At 27.0% G+C, this 23,979-nt stretch overlaps 1 protein-coding gene across 3 annotated transcripts in view; it reads left to right on the top strand.

The window, feature by feature from the left end:
• LOC129988105 (cyclin-dependent kinase 13-like) overlaps window positions 1-23,979 on the top strand; it is a 49,377-nt gene that overhangs the window by 12,218 nt on the left and 13,180 nt on the right. The window contains exons 2-14 of one of the 3 annotated variants that reach the window (XM_056096232.1): window positions 2,812-3,663; window positions 4,262-4,321; window positions 6,086-6,222; window positions 8,115-8,285; window positions 8,425-8,614; window positions 8,709-8,870; window positions 9,217-9,411; window positions 9,524-9,655; window positions 10,143-10,405; window positions 10,760-10,819; window positions 11,171-11,307; window positions 12,038-12,143; window positions 14,664-14,870. In XM_056096232.1, the coding sequence (XP_055952207.1) occupies window positions 2,812-3,663; window positions 4,262-4,321; window positions 6,086-6,222; window positions 8,115-8,285; window positions 8,425-8,614; window positions 8,709-8,870; window positions 9,217-9,411; window positions 9,524-9,655; window positions 10,143-10,405; window positions 10,760-10,819; window positions 11,171-11,307; window positions 12,038-12,143; window positions 14,664-14,870 (2,672 nt within the window). Of the gene's footprint in view, window positions 1-2,811; window positions 3,664-4,261; window positions 4,322-6,085; window positions 6,223-8,114; window positions 8,286-8,424; window positions 8,615-8,708; window positions 8,871-9,216; window positions 9,412-9,523; window positions 9,656-10,142; window positions 10,406-10,759; window positions 10,820-11,170; window positions 11,308-12,037; window positions 12,144-14,663; window positions 16,366-23,979 lie in introns of those variants that run through there. The other 2 variants (XM_056096230.1, XM_056096231.1) reach the window with 2 other exon arrangements.

Genomic DNA, 23,979 nt, shown 5'->3' with positions numbered 1-23,979 from the left:
CACAGTACTACGGAATAAAATAATTTGCGAAACATATTGCAATGAAAAAAATATTAACGAGGACTTTCATTTTATAAAAACCAGACTAGTATCAAAATAAACATGATAATGACTTATTCCTAACATAAATTTTATGTATTGTTTTATAAAATAATCGAAAAACCTCTAAAAAAACAATCACATTTTCGCATTTTCAATCGATGTTATTGTCAATCTCTTCCTAAGCACTGAAAGAAAAATGCTCTTAGAAATCGAAAGACTACGATAAGAAACACCTGCTACTCACAGCATGAAATTTGCTAATCACTTCCCTCCTGCAGCGCTGAACTGACCGCAAAAGGGGAAAGCAATCCTTTTGACCAAACCGCGACATTTTTAAGGTTGAACCTGTTATTCCGGCGTGCCGCTTTCGGTAAGGATAGCAATCTGAAAGCCGCCGCCAGGAGGGTTAATAACATAGCAGTATTTTTATCTCCCCCCTCCTATACTTCTAAGTCTTTAAATAAGATTTTTATACAAAACATACATAAAAATATTTTAAGTAACTTTTTTCAATTTTGGTGAAAAATATTCGTCTATTCCTTGTAGTATTGTATGCTTATATTTGTGTAAAATTGAACGCGTACTTATTTAATAACCATCTAAATTTTTATCGAAAAATGCTTTAAAAAAGTACTTGCTAAGTACTTATTTTTTAAGATAAAATAAGTCTATGCACCCTCCCTCAATCAATCTGAAAATAATTTGATTTCTAAAGTAGAAAAACTTATGTATTTCTCAATTTTTATTATTTTTATTTAAAAAAATTTCTTTTATATTTATTTACTTTATGTTTATAAAAGAAAAGATTTTCACAGCATTAGTTTGCTGATTGTTTCTGTATTTGTACTTATGATAAAGGAAAAAAAAGTGTGTTTTGGCACTTGGTAAAGCAATTGGATCTAAAGCTTCCAAATTTGATTTGAATGTGCTTTGACCAGTGGAACTTGAGTATTTCTCTTATATATAGCTAACGTAAGAGAAGCTGAACCAAGCTTGGAGATTTTTTTAAAATTTTAAATTAAACATTTAGTGATATTTGGATTTTTTTAATCCATAACTGCTGGTAATATAAAAAATTAATTTTATACAACATTAAAATTAAAAAAATACATAACTTTTAAATATCAGTTTAATTGCTGATCAGTTTTTTTTTCTATTTTTATTGTTTCAGAATATTTTTAAAATTTTAAATATTGTTGCTACAAGAATTTTATACTGCATTGTGTAAGATAGAGGTTAGAGATCATTGGTTGAATAAACTTTTTTGAAATTTTGTTATATTTATGATTATATTTTACCTCATGTGTAAGGAATTCTGAAAAACTCTTATTAAAGTATGTCCATTTTTAAGTACTTTCAGCAAGAAGGTTTTTTTTATTTGTTGAAATTTAATCACTTCTATTTCAAATTAAAGTTCAGATTTTATACAAGAAAATAGAAGATTAGGAAGATGCGAAGCACAATTAATGTAACAGTTTAAAACTTCTAAAGTAGTGAAAGTTACATATCTATCAACATCTAAAGTTTAAAAATATTTTGCTCAGGAAGATATCAAGAGCAAGCTATGTGAAAATTTTAATAACCATCTATTCCTGTAAGCTAGCTAGTTGCCAAATATTACTATATAAAAATAAGAATTATTTTCTTTAAAATTATTAACTTAAGAATTTTAATTTATTTTTAAATGCTATAATAGTCAAAATGACACACCAAACTTCAAATGAGAAACAAACCTTTGTTTAAAAAATTGGTTCTAGAAAAGAGAACCGAGAATTTTTAAAAATTTATTATTATGTAATGCATTAACATTTGATGAATATTAATAATGTGAGGTTTACTTTCACCTTTTAAATTTGTTTTTAATTTATTAGATGCAATTTTAAATGTAAGGTGGCTATCAAAAAGCATTATCAAATTTTTATGCACTATTATTATTGAGATAATGTTGTTTCTTCTTGCCAATGTAATGGTTTTGAATGATAAAAATCATTTGATTTAGAATCGTCCGATTGGATAGAGGTATTGCTTTTATATGAAGCCATATGTGTTTTTATTGTTTTGTATATTTACATCCCTTTTGTATTTTTATAGTTCTTACAATTGTCTAGATTGTGACAAATTTTTTTCTGTTGGGTGCATTTTCATATTTTCTGGCCATTGGTGAATTCTTAGGATTGCGATAGCATCTGTTGGTAGGAATATTTATGCACTAAATATTTGTATTCACATGTATGGAAACCATTTGAGACAAAGCAGCATGATTGTGAAATTCCTGTTTCATGTTTGCTGGAGTTAGCAAATTTGATTTTGATGTATATATATTGATTTGTTTTGTTTTACGAGAGAGATTTTTCTGAGATTTCCCTCCCCACCCCCTTTTTTTCCCCTTGTTTAATATCAGAGTAGGGCATACTGTTACTTGATAAGTTTTGATTTTGCTGATTTTGTGAAACAAAGACTTTCTCGATATGAATAAATCAATCACTTTTATTTTGCTTTGTACTTTTTTTTTGTATAAGATTATTCAAATACTGTATTGGAACTAACAATTAAAATACTAGAGCACTCTAAGTAGTTGGAAAGTATGTATAATGTAGAAAAATTCATGCCTTTGCATTAAACTTACAATAATTTAAATTGGAGTGCAGTATAAAATTTGAATACAAATAATTATTTAAAAAATAATTGGATAGGTTGATTTTTTTTATTTTGAAGTTAAATGTTATGACACAGTTCTGAGTGTGTATTTATGAATTTGTTTCTTTGCAGCCGAAGTAAAAGGCTTCATTCTCCTAGCCGTAGTTACAGTCGCAGTCCTTTGCGGTATAGAAATCGTAGTCAACGCTCAATATCTAGGACTAGTACAAAATCTAGGTCTCGATCAAGTTCTCCTCACAGAAAACATATCAAAAGGAGGAAACGAAGTCCTAGCTTGTCAAAATTTGCAACTAGTTTGGCTTCGGAACTTTGTAAACATCGGAAAGCTAAAAGGCATCGTGAAGCTTTAATTATTAGAAAAGATACTGTTTTAAAAGAACCTGAGGCAATTCCCGAAAATGGCAATATGTGTCCTCCAGTTACTGCTGGAGAATTGTCTGATAATTCAATGTCATCTTCTGCATTTAATTCTCAAGACACACTTCCACCTTCTGAATCAGACATGATTCGGGAAGAATGTGATCAGTTACTTGAAGAAACAAGTGTCTTATCTAATAGTCAAACTGACTCTGTAGAACCTAATCGAGATGCTAGCATAGAAGATGCATCACAAGAGCCACCCATTCCTAAAACACCAGAACTGTCACCTAATATAGAAAATCTGCCTTCTAATGCAAAAACTTACCATCCTCCATTACCTACACTTCCACCTTTGCCGCTTCCACCTGTTGGACCAGATGACGAAAATTTAATTGAGGAAGGTGCAGATCTTTCTCTTCAACTATCTCCTGAAGTTGAAAAGAAACCAAGTACTCCTCCAAAAAAAGGGATCAAAGATCTTCCACTGCCACCAGGCATTAAAGAAGAGGATATCTTATCCCCTGAAGCTGAACCGGAAAAGTCACCTCCAGAAATGGAAAATCCAGAACCTTCTCAAACATTTCAGACTTCAAATAAACAATTGTAAGTCTATTTCTAAATGTATTATTATTTTTATTTTACTGGTTTTCATCTAGAGGAAATAGAACTGTAATACAAGATGATATTTTTTTGGTACTTTTTTGGCACAAGCGAAAAATTACTAAATGATGTAGAATTCCGCCAAATTCGTGTTTGGTTCACAGTCTGTTAGCCGGGCACAAGCGAAAAATCGGCAAATAATGTAGAATTCCGTCAAATTTCTTACGCCAAATTTGCGTTTGGTTCACAATTGGCAACATTTGTGACCAGCCATAAAGTACCATTTTTTTAATAATAATTTGAATCTGATTTTGCTATAAATTCAACATTTTATACATTTTCCTAGTTACTTCCTCTTAAATTTTCATTAATTATAAAATTATAATAGCATAGAAACAAAATAATGTTTGTTTTTATGTGTTAAAACAATTATAAATTTTGAATTGTGCATATGATACTATAGAATATTATTGATGTTTATAAAAGCTGCAAGCTAAAGAAAATAAAAATTAATACTGGATGTAAAAGTAAGGAATATTTATAATTTTAGACAAAATTTATGTTTAAGCTAATATAGTTTTTTTTTTTTTTTTTTTTTTAGATTGTTTAAGCGATCTGTCAGACATCCTGAATCCATCCCAAAATACAGACGTCACATTAAGTAAGAAAATAATCTTTTTTTTTTTTTTTTTTTTTTTGCTTCATTTCATGCTTTACCTGTCAGTAGTTCTAAAAGATATTGTTTGTTTTTACTGTATTTACTTTTTGAATTTATTGTTTATAAATTTTATTAATTTGTATTTGAATTACATATTTCTCCATTTTTCAAAAATGATGAAAATTGTTTTTGTAAAAATGCCAGTAATCATAATTTTTCTAATTTTATTTTTATTTCATTTAGTGATATGTATAAATAAAAAAAAAATGTTACGTTTTTGCGAAATGGTATAGACTAATAGAAACTAGCCTCATATATTTATTAAGTATAATTTATAAAATAAGATTTAATAATACTTTCATATTAACCAAATGCCATTGACAAACATTGGTGATTTTCATTTTATTTTATAAAAAAAAATTTTGTTTACAATCTTTGAGTTTGTGATTATTAGCATGTAGTTAAACTGTAAGTACCAATTTAATATAATTGGTTCTATTTTAGAAACAAAATAATTATTTTAAGGATTTATATTTTAGAGAGCATCTAATTTACAGCATGAGCAATTCTGAAAAGAGATCATTTTCTTGATCATTGATCATTTTCTATTCTGGTTTAAATTTTAAGAAGAAAAAAATGTGTTTTTGTCATTTTATTAAATAATTAGAAATTATTTTCAATCTAAATTAGAAAATCAGAAATGTTTTCAAGATTTAAATGTCGTGGCATGTTTAATTTAAACAGTTTGCTATTCACTTATGCCTGAATTGACTTTAATAGCATTACATATATTTTGTAAAATTGAAGTTTCTTTTTACTTTGGCATTTTAGGTTATTTTCCCCAAATTATAGATGAGATTTAGTTGGAATTTTTATAGCATTATCAAATTGATGCTATGTTTAATAAGTTGTTTTTCCTTATCTACTGTTACATTAAAAATTTTTTTTAATTGATTTTTGGATAAAATAGAGTTTTTGCCAATATTTGGGGTGCTTGAACAATTTTTAACTTCCAAATGTAACAATAATTAAAAGAAAAATACAAATTCCATTACATAAAGAATTATGGCTGCAAAAGAGAGGTGTGGGATTTACTTACCAAAATATTTAGAATTTTGATGAGAGGGAAGAAATAAAAAAAGGTAGAAGGAGATATACATTATGAGAATTCATCAGCAATATGAGTAGGGAAGGAGAAACCATGTTTCACAGCTGCAAAGTATTAAGGGAAAGAGCCGATTTGAAAGCTTAGTGATAAAGAAGATTAAGAGAGAAAGAAAAGGAGCTTTCAGTGGAATATGCATCAGACTAAGAGAGAACATGTGATAAAATGGGAGAGCCAATCATGTCAACAATTGAACAAATGGGCGTGACTTGTGGGAGGAGCAGGAAAAGATTAATTCTTAGAGTTTTGAGGATGAAAAATTTCCTGATGCCAAAGGTAATTAGGTATTCTTTCAAAAACTGTTGAAGCTGTAAAATAATTCTACTTCATTTATTCTCTGATCTTAAATCGCTGATAAATGTATGTGCCATTTTATTTTCCAAATCTATTTGAATTTTATTGTGACTGGTTGAAACCAAATTATTAATTCTTGTGAAGGAAATTGATCCAATTTACTTTATATGAAAAGCAAACCTTATGATTTATTTTGGATAATTTTTTACAAGAATTTGATTGGTTTAATAAAAAACACTTTTTTTTTTTTTTTTGCAAAATAACTGGAAAAATATCAAAAAAATTTTTAATTAATTTTTTTAATGTAGGATTTTGAACAAAGAGAATGACAATATAGATAGGTCACCCAGCTGGGGTGAAAGATGTGTGGATGTTTTTGATATTATATGTCAGATTGGAGAAGGCACTTATGGTCAGGTATACAAGGCTAGAGATCGAGATACAGGTAAAATTTCATTTTTAGTTAATATTTATTATTTATATAAAAGCATTCTTAGACCATTTTGTACTTTTGAAAATTCTTTATAAATTATTTAGTGTTTTAATTGATAATTTCTTTAAAGAAATTTTTTAATATTTTTTCATAATATTTAAAAGCAAATCTTTTTTGCTGTATAATCTGAATATACCATCAAGGTATTGCTTGCTTCAAGTAATTTGAAAACTGTTTTGATAGGAATGTTTTTATATGGGTTTGTATGGAATAAAAATGCACATCTATGAAATGAATCTTTTTAAAATATTATTGCAGTGCCTGAACGATTGAATTTAAAAATATTTAACAAATATCCATAAATTATCAGTAGCAATGATTAGTTTTTGTATTTTAATAGACTTAAAGTCTCAATATTTTGTTCTGTGTGCTTTTTCAAATAAAATTCACATTATTACATGTGTTTATGCATTGCACTCTTTCATATCATGAAATAATATTCATATTCAAAATTTTCCTTTCACTTTAATTCTAAAAATAATCATTAAATGTTTCTTATGAAAATTTTCTTAAACATTTGCACTGTATATTATATTGAATAATTCATAAATCTATATTAATACTAAGGTACATGGCTTAGAAAGTCTAATTACTTATTGTTGAATGGCAAAATCAAATAACAAATCATAACAGAAACATTTCAGATTGCTTCATTGAGCATTTTTATAACTGCACTTAATTCAGTGTTTCACTAATTAATGGAACTTTATTGTTAGAAATGCTCTGGAGAGGGCTGAAATCTCCAAAAATAGTCAAGAAATAAGTGCCAAATAAAAAGTTTAAATTGAGTGTGAAAAAAGGCTTAATCATCGCTATCAAATGGATAATCATTATGGAAACTGATGACCATATCTTCCTTCAAATTGTCTTTTTAATGATTCCAGTTTCATTTCTGCAAATTTTTTTCTTTATTTTCAATAATTTTTTTAAAATTTAACACTATCAGTAATATGTTTTTAATGTTACATTTAAATTCAAACTCATCTATCAAAGCATTCACTTGTGTACTTTTGCCTGTGTTAAGATAAGATTTTTTAAAAAAAGAATTTAAGTTCTTATAACATAAATTTTTCTTTTCATCAATCTTTCTTTTCTTATAACATCAATTCATCTCATCTTTATTTTTTTGAAGCTTTTATTTTGAAGTACATATACTTTTTAATTTCCATCCAAGGTAATTTGTAGCAGATTGATTCAAATAAATTCATGCTTTTCAATCATATCAAATAACAAGATAAAATTTTTACAAATTTTATACCTTAATGTAATAGCTGAAAAGAACTCAATAATTTAGGCAAAAAAACTGGTCACCAAAGGTGGCTAGTTTATGTAATATATTTCAATGTATTTTTAATATGAGCTTATGTAACTGAAAATCATTTGGTAAAAACAGTAAAAATCCCATTACATTAATTTTTAGTAATTTGGACATTCATGATAAATTCTAGCAAAAAAACTTAACATTTCACTATTAATGCAGAAATACAATTTTATGTTAAATTTTTGGAAATTAATTAATTATTAGTAAAACAAAAAAAAAATCAAGGTTGTGTGATTAATATGATTCTGTTTAATATTTCTTTTCTCTTCATGGTTCTGTTAAAAAAATAATTCAAGCATAGAAAAATATTTCTATTTTTATTCGAGTGTTGCTTAGTCAGTTTTTCTTTTTGCAAATTAAATTTTAAAAATAAATGCAGTTATATTGTTGAGAACCAATTATTTTAGAAGATCATATCTATTGATGTTGCATTATATGTTTTCATGCATTAAGATTGATTAATAAAATCTCAGTTATCAATGAAAAAGGTTAGATTTTAAGAATTTTCTATTTTGTTATTTAGGACAACTTGTTGCATTGAAGAAAGTGAGACTTGAAAATGAAAAAGAAGGATTTCCTATTACTGCTGTTCGAGAAATAAAAATTTTGAGACAGTTAAATCATAAAAGTATAGTTAACTTAATGGAGATCGTGACAGATAAGCAAGATGCATTGGACTTCTGTAAAGACAAAGGTATTGAAGTTATTTTTTTCTTTATATATATTAATGGACATTATTTTATACTCCATTTTTTTATATTTAAAATTAGGTTTAAAATGCATTTGGATAATTTGGATGCATTTACCTAATTTAAATTTTATATTTTTTACAGGAGCTTTTTATTTGGTTTTTGAATATATGGACCATGATCTGATGGGATTATTAGAATCTGGTTTGGTTGAGTTTTCTGAAGTGCACATTGCATCTTTTATGAAGCAATTACTTGATGGTCTTCGATACTGTCATCTTAAAAATTTCTTGCATCGTGATATTAAATGTTCCAATATTTTGATGAATAATAAGTAAGCTATAGTTTCAGCATTATATATATTTATAATATGTATTCGCTTAATTATTTTATAAAGGTATTGAAAAATTTTCTTCTTTCTTTTGTAGGGGGGAAATAAAATTGGCTGATTTTGGTCTAGCGAGGTTGTATAATGCAGATGACAAAACTAGACCTTATACAAATAAAGTTATTACTCTTTGGTATAGACCTCCTGAATTACTTCTGGGTGAAGAGAGATATGGTCCACCAATTGATGTTTGGAGCTGTGGGTATGTGTAACAAGAGAAACTATATTATTTGATATAATTGTTTTTTGAATTTATGAAATTTACTTTAGTTATTTAAATTTTGCATTAATAAAACATTTGTTTCTGTTTTATGCATTGAAAGCATATTTTAAATTTCTAAAAATACCATGTTCAATTATATTCATTGTTCTTCTGAGTTAATTCTATGCTTTTCTGTACTTTTTTGAAAATTATGAATATTACTTGTGAGAAATTATGAGGTATCCTTTCATTTGAAAGCATTACTTTAAAAACCTGAAAAATTGGGATTTTTTTTTTTTTTTTTTTTTTAGTTTATTGATTGTGATGATTTTTTGTTTATTTCCAGCTGTATTCTAGGTGAACTGTTTACCAAAAAGCCAATTTTTCAAGCAAACCAAGAAATGGCACAACTTGATTCTATAAGTCGCATTTGTGGTACTCCTTGTCCAGCAGTTTGGCCTAAAGTGATTCACTTGCCTCACTGGCATACATTTAAGCCTAAAAAGCAATATCGTCGGAGGCTGAGGGAAGAATTTGCCTTGTGAGTTCATTTTGATGAAATTTAAGATTATAGCATATAAGCAGTTTATTATGAATTTTGAGTTTTCACTGGTACATAACATTTGCCAATTATATATATATTATTTATTTAGTATGCCTGGGTCGGCATTGGATCTTTTAGATCAAATGCTTGAACTTGATCCTGAAAGAAGAATTACTGCAGAAAATTCCTTAAAGTGTCAATGGCTAAAAGACATCCACCCTGAAAGAATGGAACCACCAAAGTTTGTTGCATTTTTAATAATTTTTTTAAAACAAATTGCTTTTAAAGAAACTTTTTATAATTGATTGTTTCTGATAAGTTTTAGTTTGAAGTATATTTTCCTAGTAAGTTTAAAATTATAATATGTCTTGAGAAAGTAGTATTTAATGAAATTTTTTAGAGGTTAGGTTCTGTTTGTTGCAATTTTAACAGCTTTTTAAAAAAATCGTTTTTTTAAGAATTATTTGTGGAAATAATTTTTGAATAAAAGAATGTATCGATATCCTTAAACTTCATTGAAAGGAAATGCAGCATTTGAAAAAATGTATAGACAAATTTAGGAGAGGGCCTTGAGTGATTAGAATAAATTAAAACTTAAATACTTAACTTGGGTTACTTTTATTTGCACTTTGATGAAATATACAAATGTCCTAATAGAAAAATAGAGCATTTTTACTTAATGAATGAGGAAGTTATTTTGTAACATATAAATCTTTAAATTTCTTTAGCTTGCCGTTGAACCAAGATTGTCACGAGATGTGGTCAAAAAGGCGGCGACGGCAAATACGGGAGCAAGAAGCCTTGGGTAATCCAGCTGCAATAAATCAATCCATGGAAGGTGTTTCTGTTATGAACTCTTCTACAGTTTCTAGTTCAAAACATCCCAGTTATCCAGATACTGCCATGCAACTTAATGTTTGGCCATCTGATAATCAGGGTTCTTGGACCAAGAAAGAAAAAAGTGATGAAAAGTTTGATGTTGAACGAAAAGGTTTATAAATTTGTTTGTAATAACCATGCCAATTTGTATAGAATTTTAGATAAATATGTTAAGCTTAGTTATGTTTGTTCAGAATAAATAATTTATTTCCATAACAAATTTTCAACACTTAGTTCTTCAGAAGCAGATTTTTTTTTATAATTTCATTTGAATATTTACAATATGCTTCATGTTTGGAATGAAAACTGAATTCTTCATTCCCATTTTTAAGCTCATTCTTTCAAAATTCTTCATAATTTATTCAGTATCATTGAAATATTATGTAAAAAATATACCTTTGAAATGCAGCTGTACTTTTTCATTTTTTTTATATGTATAGAATTGTTATATATAATTTGTTCACAGCCCATGAAGTATCAAATGCAGAATCAACAGCGGGTAAAACTGCTCGGAGATTGTTTACTGGTTAGTCATTTGCATTTTTAAAATTATTTTTTTTAAAGGATTTCTAAAAATTTTATTTCTTTAAGGATAAAATAAAATAAATTGGATTACAATTTTGTTTAATATACAATTTTAAATGTAATTAGAATTTTATGAAAAATAATTCTGCTGAATCTTAATTGCTAATTTGCAGGAAATTCATGTATAGGAATGTGACCATTTAGTTTTGTAAAAAATGTCTCTTAATATAGCAGGAATTTTTGTAATGCAAATTAGCAGTATGCTATTTTTGTTTCATGTTGAATAAAACTATAAATGCTTGTATCGCAGTTGTGTGTATTTATGACCATGAAATGTTTTTTACATGTTTAGATGATAAAAAAAGTGGAAACCCTGAGAATACAAGTCCAAATTTGTATATACAAAATGCCTTAAATGTGATTTTGGAAGCATCTCAGAAGAATCAAAATGTTTCACTTTCTCAGTTGGCTTCTCTACTAAATTTGAAGGTAGGATTTTGTATGCGCTATTACGCTGAAATATACTTAGAATATATTTAGACAGAATTATCTATATATTTGAAAAATTTATGTATCAAAAATATTTTTTGTTAGTATTGTTATTAGATTTGCTGTATTTATGTTTTAACTATGAATTGCCTTTAAAAGTTTTTTCCCCATAAATTTAATGTTAATGTGTTTCTGGATTTTCTATTTAATTTCTCAAGTTACCAATTATTTTGTTCTAATATCATTCAACTGAAATAAATTTTCAAACTGAATAAGCTATAATTTTTACTTTGTAGATTTTCAGAAAATTGGAAATAATGTTGAACAATTAATTGCTTTTGGAGCAAACTATGATGAAAAAGTGTTTTTTTTTATGGGGGGGTTGTTATAGAAAAATTATAATTACCAATAAAATTTAAAAGGAAAGTATTTTTATTAAGGTAACTTAATTTCCTATAAACTTAGACGACTGATTTATACTTATGGAATTATCTTTGAATGAAATGCACAGATGAAGAAATGTATTAATAACCAATATATATTTTTTTAAATGCACTAATAGCTTTAAATATTTGGTGTTAAATATTTTATTTATCAAGTGTTTGCATATTTTTAAATAATATGGTTTTTTATGTTCTAATTTTTTTAAACCTATATTAAAAGAAATGTATGCATAATTGAATGCATTGTATGAAATTTATTTTTCTTAGGAGATTATTTTGTTTTTTAGATTGATCTAAACAATAAAGCTCTTCTAGAAGGTTTGAGCACTCAATTGTCTTCAACACTTCCACATAAGCCTTTAGACACTAGTAGAGATTCATCTTCAGAGATAGGTAATGTGATTTAGTGTTAATACTTTTTGAAAAAGTACATGCTTTAGATCAAATGCATATTTAGACTTCAAGGTTTAGATATATTTAATGAAGTACTCCAAGTTTTAAGGATGTATTATTGATTGTAATATTTTGACTTTATCCTTAGGACTTTGGCTTTGTTTAAAACTTAATTGTGATGTTAATGAAAAAATGCAATCTTATTACAACCCTTAATTCAAATTCTTCTGTAGTATATTATATGATTTACATTAATTTCAATTTTACTGATTGTAACTATGTAATGACCATCATTATAGTTAAAGTAATATTTCTGTCTGTTTTTAGTGAGTACTTTTATTTAGTACTAGTCGCCTTTGGCGACCAGCCGGTTCGCCAATCTTAATATTCGTTAAAATTTTAATAATTAAATATGTTATGCAATTCCAACTTTAATAGATTCTTCAGCAAAATATTTTAAAACTTCAAATTATGATAGTCATATAATTCACTCATAATATTATAAAGGCCTTCAGTCATAACGCGATATGCATCTCTAATTTTCTGTTACCCCTCGTAGAATTTATGCTTTAAATTAAAGTGTAAATGATTAATCTGCAATTAATATAATAATATTTTTTACTGAAACAAAGCATTTTTTTTAATAATATGATTACTGATAATAGAATCACTGAGCGTTTAAACTTTATGGGCACTAAAGAATATCTTTCTTAATTTATGTGATATCTCAAGAATTTGTCAACAAAATTTACTCAGATTCATCATGAACAGATCGATTCATTAACAATGTTTAATTTTTAAATGCATCAAACACTAAGAAAATAAAATGAATCGTTTAAAATAATCGATCTAAAACAGGTTTAAAAAAACTACTTAAAAAACGATATACTTAAAACTATAAGCATATACAAAAAAATATATAACTAACATAAATACAATTTTTCCAAGTATGAATCTAATTAATGCTAATGTAGAGGAATGTAACTTGCTTTTGAGTTGTAATTTCAATTTTAATCATCTATTCAGGTGCAAAATATAAAAATTAATAATGTATACTTATTTTTAAAAATAGTCCATAACAGGGTTTGATGAATTTTTTTAAAGTAAATTTGTCACATTTGAAAATTGTTTTTTTAATTAAGAAAACTGGTTTAAAGAATTCATATTATTATGTAAAAATTAATTTTAAACTTATTTGATTTGCTATTCATCCTATGCATAAATTCTCGGGATTGATTCGTCTAGCAGCTGAAGGCTTAGGTTGATGAGATGCCAATTTATTAACAAGTTAAGGTATATTTGAATATCTGTTAAATGAACTAAAAAAATTTTAAACACTGAAATAAGTTTGAAATTATTATATACTTTAGAAGAACGAATTCAAGAAAGATGACAAGTAGAATTAGCAACTCCTTTGCTGTATTTGGAAAATTCACAAAACATTTCTAGTTGAGTGAAGAAATCTGGAATTCTTTCTTAGTTTCAATAACTGAAATTATTAAGTTATCTGGAAAGATATTGTCTAGAATATTTCAAATTCTTATATGAAAATCAGTCTTGATGAAGAGCAAACCAAAGAAACTATTCGTCGGAGTAATGCTTTTTTAAAAGAAGCCATAGAAAAATCAATTCATAAGTTTTTTGAAGATCCTGAAGCAGCACTTACAAATTCAAAGACACTGAAAACTGAATTTTCATTATTTGAGGCAAAAAATAAAAGAACAAAAAACTTAGATTTATTATTTGATGCCATGAAAACTATAAAACCAAGCTCTGTAGCTAGTAAACGAGTATTTTCGATTTCAGACAATATTGTGTCCAAAATAAGAACAAGACTTAGCCACTGTTCAGTGAATATTTTATGTTTTTTAAAATTCTATTTTTTTTAAAGAGAAATTAAAATTAGTGGAAATAAATATAAGTATTATTTGAAATTTTTGTTTGAGGTTTCATTATTTTGTGTAAGTAATATGTATATATAATCCTTAATTATATGTGTTATTGATTTCGTGTTTTTTTTTTTGTTATTTTATATAAATTAAATAAAATGTTTTTCCCTTTTTTGCAATATTTTATTTGGGAACCAATTTTTCAAAAAATAGGTTTTTGTATAAACCTTAGTCCATAATTGGTTGTAAATGTTAAGCAATCTTTATTTTTATTATTATTATGCATTGAGGAATCTGCCCTTACCAGTGTAGTATTTTTGCATATATTCATAAAAGCTGACTCATATTACTTTTATTAAATTTATAAATTTAACATATTGATCAGTTTTTTTCCTCTTGTACATTTGTCAAAGAGGGTAAAAATGTTAAATTTCTGGTATAACAATAAGGTTGAATTGAGTTTTCCTGCCGAACATTTAAGTGTTTTTTATGGAATTTACTGAATTCCATAAAAAACAGTTTTATGGACACTTGTTAATTTTTTCTTTGTACCATATATAAAACTCAAAATATATTCATAGCAGGTGAATATTTATTATAACTTTAAGGATATATCTTTTTTAATTCATAGGTTCAATAAATGAGAAATTATCCTCAAAACCTCCTGGTGTAGGATCTGAAAATTTTCAGGTGGAAATTGGGAAGCACTCTCTCCAAAGTCATACATATGCGAGAAACTATGATACCTCTGTTTACTCTGGAAAGCCGGCTTCAGTGTCTGCTGTCAGAGACACTTTAGCTAAGATATTCGCAACTCAAGGCAGCTCTGCATCATCAGGTATTAATTTTCAGGGTAAAAATGTTATTAGCCCCAATCCCAAAGTTCCATTTCAGTCAAAATATGGAGCTTTAAAAACAGATTTTTATAAAAATCAAAATGAAAGGTCCAGTTATATGAAAAAATCGGCATCTGTGCCTGAATATTCGACATCTCTATCTGACAATGCAATTTCTGCAAAGATATTGCCGACTGTGTCGAATTATTCTTCTAAGTCCACCTTAATGTCGAATGTGGCAATTAATGCCCCACGGAGTCTTTCAAATTTGCCTACACATTCAGTAAATTCTCATTTTTCTGCCCAGCATGCACCTAAGATGCCTGGCCCTTCTCATCGCGATATGTAAATCTAGCGCAATTGATATCTTCTTTCATCCAAATATTCTGATTTCCTATTTTTCATAAGACTGTTGGCTGTGGATTGGTGTATCTGCCCAGGTACTAGGTGTTTAGAGAAAGAACAAAAAGTAATGCAAGATTTCGTTCTTCCCTATTTGAATTTAACTGAATGCATAGTAATGATTATTTATAAAAATATATTTAAAAAAAATGCTTTTCATTTTATATAAGGATTTTCACTTAATGCCTGGGCTTAGGTTGTACCAAATGAGAATATTGTTTGACCATTTTTTATTGTGTGTTCTATTTATAATACTTCCATGTTTCAGTTTACATGCCTTGAATATACTTTGTCTGAATTATATAACGTCATTTCTCAATTTCTTTTAATGTTATAAAAAAAGTAAAGTTTGTATTACTTCTGTCTTGTGTTTTTATTGGTCACATCACAACATTCCAAATCATATGTCCAAATCTTTTTATATAAAGATAATAGGATATATTTTTGGCTTGTTTCAGAATGATTTTCCTGAATATCAGATGTATGTTCATTGTACAGATACAACGAAGTGCAGTTTAATAATAACTCTTCATAATTCTAATTATTTTTTACTTTGTGCACATGTAGTTCATTATTTTAAAGTACTAGAATTAAGTTTTATTCATGTGCTAATGAAATTTACAGAATTGATACTGTTATTGTTCATTGAATCTTTTTATGATTATGCAAAAACTGCTTTTTTCTCTAAAATGATTTAATGTTTGCAATTAATGCTATTCAATGCAAATAATTTATTCCATAATATAACCATACTTAATAGTTAATAATAACACTGCATCCAAAAAGAAGTGTTCCAATAATTTACTTAACCAGCATAAAAAAATTTACAGAATGGGATTTCTTCCTTTTTTTTAGTTGACTTATTAGTATTGTTTTTGTGTGCATTCCTGTATATGTGATCATTTGTGATAATGAATAAAAATTAAAACTATTCCTTGTTATTGTGTAGTATTTTTAGTTGATCAATGTTTGGAATTGAACTGCTACTTATTTTATACTGGGATTGTAGATAACAAATGAAACAGTTTGTGTTTTGTGACATAATGAATGATTATACTTATAGTTCAGTTTTGTTTTGCTCAAGACAATTGTTTTTTTTAAGCAAAAGAAAAGGAGAAGATAATTTAAGCTTGCTTTGGAATGTTTTATAGTTTTTTTTTTTTTGTTGTTGTTTGTTTGTTTCTATGATCAGCTACTAATTTGTTAAATTAAACTTTTGGACTTTTAACTAAGTTTTGTATTTTTAGCTTTCCAAAATGTTTGTTCAACAGCACTTTAGCATATGTTTTGCATTAATGCTTTATTTATATAGATATAAAAAATTTAAAGCTTGCTATTTTTTAATCAAATAATCAAGGAAAATTATGTCAAAATTCTGTCCCTCCCACTTTTTTTTTTTTTTTTTTTTTTTTTTTTTACATTTGTGAATTTTATGAATTATTTTACTTCAAGTTTTTAAATTTTCCCTATTTCTATTACTTTGATTGCTAAACAGATAGCATAATATTGCAATCTCCAATGTATAATTCTTTGCAAATAGTTGGTGTAATGAATCAAATGCTATTAATTCAGGTTTCTTAAAAAGAAAAAAAATCTTGCAAAAAAAAAACACATCGAATTTAGTATAATTATTTTTGAAAATAATTAAATATATTATATTTACTTTTAAGTCTAATAATTTTGTAATAACTCCTGTAGTCAGTATAAGTATTTTTTTAAAGATAATATTTTAAATAATGAATGTGCATGAGAGAAGTTTCTTATTGAAAGTACTTTTTTTCCAGTATTGATGAATTGTTATTTTTCTAATAAAAGGGATTTTAAATATACATGAATGAATAATTGATAGCTTAAATCTATTTTTATGATATGATTTTATAAAAAAAATTATACAATAAATTTATTTTCCCAGTTAAAAAAAAAATCCCAGTTATTGGTTTCCTTTAATAATAAGTTTTACATTATACAAAATAAATTTCTACTTAGATCTAATTGTGAAGTTTCATTTGTTAACTAATTTTTAAAAGAAGGGGAAAAAAAGTGTAATTAATTTTAAATTTTGTGAGAGGAAAGAAAAGATGAATGGTATTTGTTTTGATTGTATATATTATAAACTGTATTATGACTACTTTTGACTTAGACTGCTACAAGTTTGTTCATGTCGTATAAATAAAACCCTCTCTGTTTATCTCTGAATATTGTATTTGTTGGAAGACAACTTTTAATGCACTCTCAGATTTTGGATCTTCATTGAAAAGAATTGCGAATATCTGCAGTTTTTCTTCAAGTGTGTTGTGCCTGTTCTGTGTTATTTATAATTTAATTGAATTTTGTGCGGTGAATGAATTAGAACTGAAAATTTAATGAAGCTGTGCAATTTTAAGTTTGTTGTGCTATCAATTTGAAACATCTCTAAAAAGTGTCCCTATTCTTCTATTCCTTGAGAATGGCTACAGAGGTAAGAAGAACAGTTTTATATACTTTTTCTTGAATTTGTTGAACAATCACTGCTTATTTTTCCTTTTACAAAGAATGAAAATACCAAAGGAACATGTATATATATATATATATATATCCCTTTGTTCGGTTAAAAAAAAAATTATATTTTTCTTTGTATTTGCATGAATTGCAATTTTCATTCCTTTTTGTGATAGGAGATTTCATATTCTATATCTTTTTAAGAAAGAAGTTTTTAATTAGAGAAGAAAAATATTTTCATTTACGATGCCTCTAAATTCATTATTTTACATATGGCCATTTTATAATTTCAGAAATTGTATTTGGTAATGCTTAACTTAAACTGTACTTTTCACATCATATGATTCATATGATATTTTTTTCCCCCATATAATTGCACATTGTGGCCTTCATTCTAAGGCTAGTAGTATTTTAGACTATAAGAAAAGAAAGAGAACCTTGCAGATGGACAAATGGGAGATTTTGATCTATTCCTCAAGTTTCTTGTTTATTCTGTTACGCATTTCAATTAAATAGTGTAACTAGAATCAACCAATGTGTCCTATGATGATAAAAGGAAAATGTATGAATATTTCAATTATTCGATTAAGTATTTTAATATTTGTTAAGTTTTACAAGAACATGAAATAAGTAACAAGCATATTTTTTAAAGAAAAGAAAGACATTTATATTAAAATAATAATAATAAGACTATTGTCTAAAGTTTAAGAAAAATATTAACTGGCATTTTTTTTATTTCGTTTATTTCTTGAATAATTTCTCATTGACTCCTCTATTATATTATCTTAAATAAATGCCCTATCCCTTTTCTAAATAATAATTTTAATCCGTGAAAGCATTATTATTTTCTGTTAGGTAAAGCAACTGACCTAGAATTTTAGCTTTGTGTATTACTTTTCAATTTAATTAGTGACTATAATTTGCTTAGGAAAAAATGTGCTGATATATAATATTTTAAAATAAGACTTTTCTTAATGTTTCTATCTTTAACAAGTATGTGTTTGCATTTGGAGTTCTGTTTTTAACAAACTTAAGTAAAACTAAGCACAAATAATAATAATTAGTAGCTCTCAAGAGCTTTAATTTATAATCCTTACTTTATCATTCCTTCAGTCTTCAGTTCTTCAGCCATTGAATTTTTTATACTTACTTTTTTTTAATTTAACCTCTTTTGTACATCATTGAATTCATCAATGTACATAACTTTTCAGTAAATATAAATTGAATCTTTCCCTTATCTTTTTTCTCCTTCAGATTCCCATCTTTTGAAGTTCATTGATTTGTATTACTAAAATAATATTAGTGAATAATTGTGCTTTAATATGATTATTTCTTAATGTAGTGAACTGATATCTATCTATTCTGAATTTGATTAGTTTAAATACTTAAGTTTGTGTCCATTTACTATTCCTCCTTTCGTTTACCTTTTATATATCTCTCACTTTAAAAAATAACCAGTGGGATAATTTCTCTGAAACTTTCTAGCACCTTTAATAAAGGTGTTAACCTTTTTCCCCTATATAAAATTGTTGTCCTTGGATAAATCTGCAAATTCTTTGGATGGAATTGACTAACAATGGTTATGAAATGTTGATATTTGACTTGTATTTAGCTTTATTATTGAATCTATTACGTGACCCTTTGATTAATTCCAAAAGTCAAATTTGTGTTTTAGACACATTGTTTTCAGCCGATTGAATCAAAATTTAATGCAGGACTGTAATTGTAATTACAAAATTACATAACAAATTTAATACACCTAAGTCATTGCTTTTATCAAGCTATCACATATACGTACAGATATTATCATGCACAGATCATTATCATATGAAAATACAGACTGATCAAAAGTCAACTATTTGACGGATTTGATTCCAAATTTTGTCTACTTAGCTGTCTTTGTTTTATAATTATCATATTAACTTATATTTGGGCTGACAGACAGACTTCCTCTGAATGATTTTTATCAGAAATTAGATAGAAATCTTTAGTATTGAGAACATATTTCATAACTCTAAGCATTATTGAGTTACTTTTGTCACAGACAAAATGACAATCATAATGCAAAAATATGTTTTTCGAATTCAGGTAGGTTTTAACGTGTTGAGATTTGTCAAAATTTTAAGTTCGAATTTCTTGACGATTACAATAATTTTTTTTTTTCTTTTCTTCATATACAAAAATAAATAAAGGCAATCTTTGTTTTGTGTCTGAATACAGTAGTAAGTTTAGTGATAATTTCCAGTTATGAAGAAACTACTGAAGTTCATCAAGAAAATCATTAAATTTTGAACGTACCAAACATTTAGTTCTTAAAGCAATAAAACTTTTGAAACTGTGGCATTTTAAATGTGATTAATAAATTCAAAGAAGGGCTAGGGTCTTGAGAGTGAGAAATATTTAAACCTTTTTAGTAAATTAATCGTTTTTCTTTCCAGGTTTTAATTATGATGGTCCAGTGGAGAAGTCGGGTTGTTATCGCACTGAAATATAAAATTTCATTCTTTTGTGTCGCTGCTATGTGATCTTGTATTTTCCCTTTCATAGTAATTTCTGTGGTTTCTTTGTTGAACTTACCTGGCTAAAACTATTTGCTTTGCTTTTAAGTAGTAATTCCCTTAGATTAATGAAGTTTGTTCACACAATTTTTTAAATGTTGTAATTGATGAATGAAGGATTTCATTTGTGATCTACTTATCTTTTTATACGCAGAGAATCATTAGCCTTTATAATATAATTTTTTAATTGCTTCGTATTATATGTTTTGCTAAACAAAGCTGAAGAGAATAGCAAAAGATCATAATGCTTAGGAGTTTTCGCAAAATCTTGTAACTATACAAAAACATACACTTTTTACGTTTTGCTATCTAAATAGTTGTGTTATTTATTCAAATATACTGTGCAGTTAAATTCCGATTTGTTAACTAATTGTTGTTGTTTGTAACTCAACAACAACAAAGTAGTAATTGTAAATTTGTTAAAACATGACATTTTATTAGAGTTATTTGTCTCCTAGACTTGCCATTTTCAATATCTGTTTCTTACCTCTATTTTAGAAATGGGAAATTAATAGGGGAATAGGCTGGTAAAATATAATTCCAAACTTTCTTTTCATATTATTATTTCTAGATGACTGTATTTTCATTATTTTGGAGAAATACAAATGAGGGACTTTTTACAAAGTAGATAACTTAAAAAAAGCATCTTTATTTTCCCAATTATTTCTTAAGATATATTTATAGATCATTACTTTTCTTAGAGAATTCTTAAATAGATTACTTCTTTCTGAGAGAAAAAATAAGGAAATGAAGTAAAAATTCGAAAGTTCATTTTGTGAGAAGGTTTTGCATTTTTTTTGCGTTAATAAGAAGATAAAAATTGAAAGTGATGAACTTGTATTTTGAAAATTTATTCTGCATATCAAAATATCGTTGCTTAGAGGAAAGATATTTCCATATGTTTCCATTATAAAAATGGCTAATAAAGAGAAATAATCTTCCACCATTCTTCTTTGCATTTAGAAATATAATAATTTTTATGGCCAATGGTGTGGCATTAATACTATAAAAAAAGTTTTTTTTTTAAATGCCTTGTTGCTGTTTTTCTGTAAGAAAAGAAACGTTTTTGCCATTCATTAAAAAAAAAAAAGAAATATTTTTAAGAACAAAAGTTTTATGTGAAATTGTAGTAGTTAATCAAAGGAATCATAGCTTAGAAGTTAATAAAAAACCCAAATAATTTTTTTTAAAGCTAAAATTTCAATTTCGGTAGCTTTTTGAAAATTAGTTTTAACCATATCTAAAAATTCTTCCCTTATCATTACTGAAGTGATTTCTTGAATTGAATCACTGAATGGTTTCTTGTGTATCTGCTTATTTTTGCCTCGCAGATAAGAAGAAATGAAAGGAAAACTTATAATAATGAATTTGTTGGGAATACTTAACTTGCTGTTTCGGAAAATCCATTTTAAAATTGGATAAGCAATTTAAGTTCGGTTGTAAATAATAAAAATTAATTGAAGAAAATCCTTAGTCTCTTTCGTATGCTCCCTAATAATAAAGGTATCAACAACTTGCGAATCTTAGGAAAGGCGGAAAGTGTCAACACAAAGAGTGCCGACTTTCGTATGGCGATATAATATAATATAGCGATTATGTGCTTGTGAAATTTAGTGTATGAAATGGTTTGTTTAGGATTAATTTAGGCTTGATTTGGATTAATTTTGATTGTAGTAATATGACGGAGGCATGTAAGTGTGCACATACCAAATTTCATGTGTCTATTAAAATTGTCTTCTTAAAAGACGACCAATCCGTTGATTGATTTGGTCCAAAATTGATGGATAAAACTAAATTCCGAATTGTTTCCATCTACTTATTCGGACTACTTACTACTACATTGTTTGTATATATTGTAACTTGTTTTAACTTAGTCGTGACCCAAAAGAAGAAACTTTTGAAATTTTTAGCTTCGATTTATTTCATATCGAGAGGCATAATTTATACAGAGATAATACATCAGTCTGCATCGCGACACAAGAGTAAAATAGACCGAAATTGTTTCCTTCATTGATTTTAATAGGGATTTCTTTGAGACGTGTCGATTGGAGAAAGGGAATCTTGGGTATCTTTAAAATAATGTTGCAAGCATTAAAGATTTTTATCCCTTCTCTCAGAGCGTGAGAACATGCTGAATTCAGTAGTTTTATAGAGCGTGTGTAGATTTAATTAAATAAAAAAAATAAGAATTAGATAAGGAAATGAGATTACATTTTAGGATGAAATTAATAGGGTTGTAGCACCTCTTTTTCCCCTTGAGCAGAGAGCACCCCCTTGTAGCGTTTTACAGAAGACAAGCAATTGAACGGCAGACCTGCCTCTGAGGTCGACTTTTTTCCCTATGCGCAACCTTTGCGCTGACGCCGAATGCTTTCGGCTGGAAACCGTGGAATGTTTCTGAATTTTGTAGTGTAGCTGTGTTTGTGAAGATTAAAAATATTGTATTTAAAACCAGGTAGCTCCTTAGAGAATCACAACACACCAATATAGGCTTGATTAAGATTTAAAAAAAAAAGAGTGGGAATTAGATCAGGATATAAGAGAACATTTTAGAATGAAATTAAGGGTTAAATTAAGATGAAAATTAGGCAATTAATTAGGATAAGAGATAATATAATATGCATATACGGACAGATTTGCACCAGAATTGGATAGAAATCTACTAATCACAAATCAAATTATGCCTACTTGGCTTTGTGTATTTTTTAGGCTTCCTGTTCGTATTGTGGAGGGGGTACTCTTTGTCTGGGAGGTCAAGACATAAAGACAGTTTAAAATCCTAAGTTGATATATATATTGATGGTTATGGTACTTCTTCCTCTCTTGCTTCGTATAAAGGAAATCTTAAAGTCTTGATAAACTTACAGATAAATGTTTTTTATTTGCTAGGTTAATGTTCACAGTGAAGAACTAGGTTTTAACTTTTTCCGCAAGCTCGAAAAAGAATAGAATAATTTTTGATTATCTTTTTCGGATATGTTCGGTTTCGTTTTTTATTCATGTAGTAATCATAATAGTGTGAATATAATATAAATTACAAGTGTCATTTGTGTAAACAATATTATATTTGTTTGCTATTGGAATCGGGCTTATTTGCGGGAGTGAATACTTTTTTATTACATCGGAAATCTTTCTTAAATTCGAAGAACGACACCCATATATTTTTCTGTGAAATATAATGGAAACTATTTTCAAGGAATTGTCAGTGAATGGACGTCTTTTGTTTAGAGCCTTTAAAATGAACAATTATTTTAAATAAATAAAATAAAAAGTTGTGCAATTTCTAAATATTTAAAATAGGGTATGTATACGGTTTATATAGAAAATTCATTTGTTGATATTTTTGAATATTTATAAATAACTAAGAGCGCAAACTCTCCGTTTATCGGCAATAGGGAAGAATACATCTTTTATATTGTCAAATAGATATTTAATACATCCTACATTTACGGAAAAAAAATTAAATTCATTAATTGTATAAATAATGGTAATGTTATCGTAGTATAGAATAAATATTAATTAGGACCATAGATTTACTTAAATTGTGTTAAGGGAATCATACTTTTTAAAAGAAAAAAAGATACATATATAAAAGTTTTGCGAATGAATAACATGGGTTGCTTATTTATTTTTATTTTGAAATACGGTTGTAATCATAAAAACGGATGAATTA

Source organism: Argiope bruennichi, chromosome 10 (assembly GCF_947563725.1).
Source record: "Argiope bruennichi chromosome 10, qqArgBrue1.1, whole genome shotgun sequence".
NCBI classification, from domain to species: domain Eukaryota; kingdom Metazoa; phylum Arthropoda; class Arachnida; order Araneae; family Araneidae; genus Argiope; species Argiope bruennichi.
This window is presented reverse-complemented; position numbering and strand designations above follow the sequence as displayed.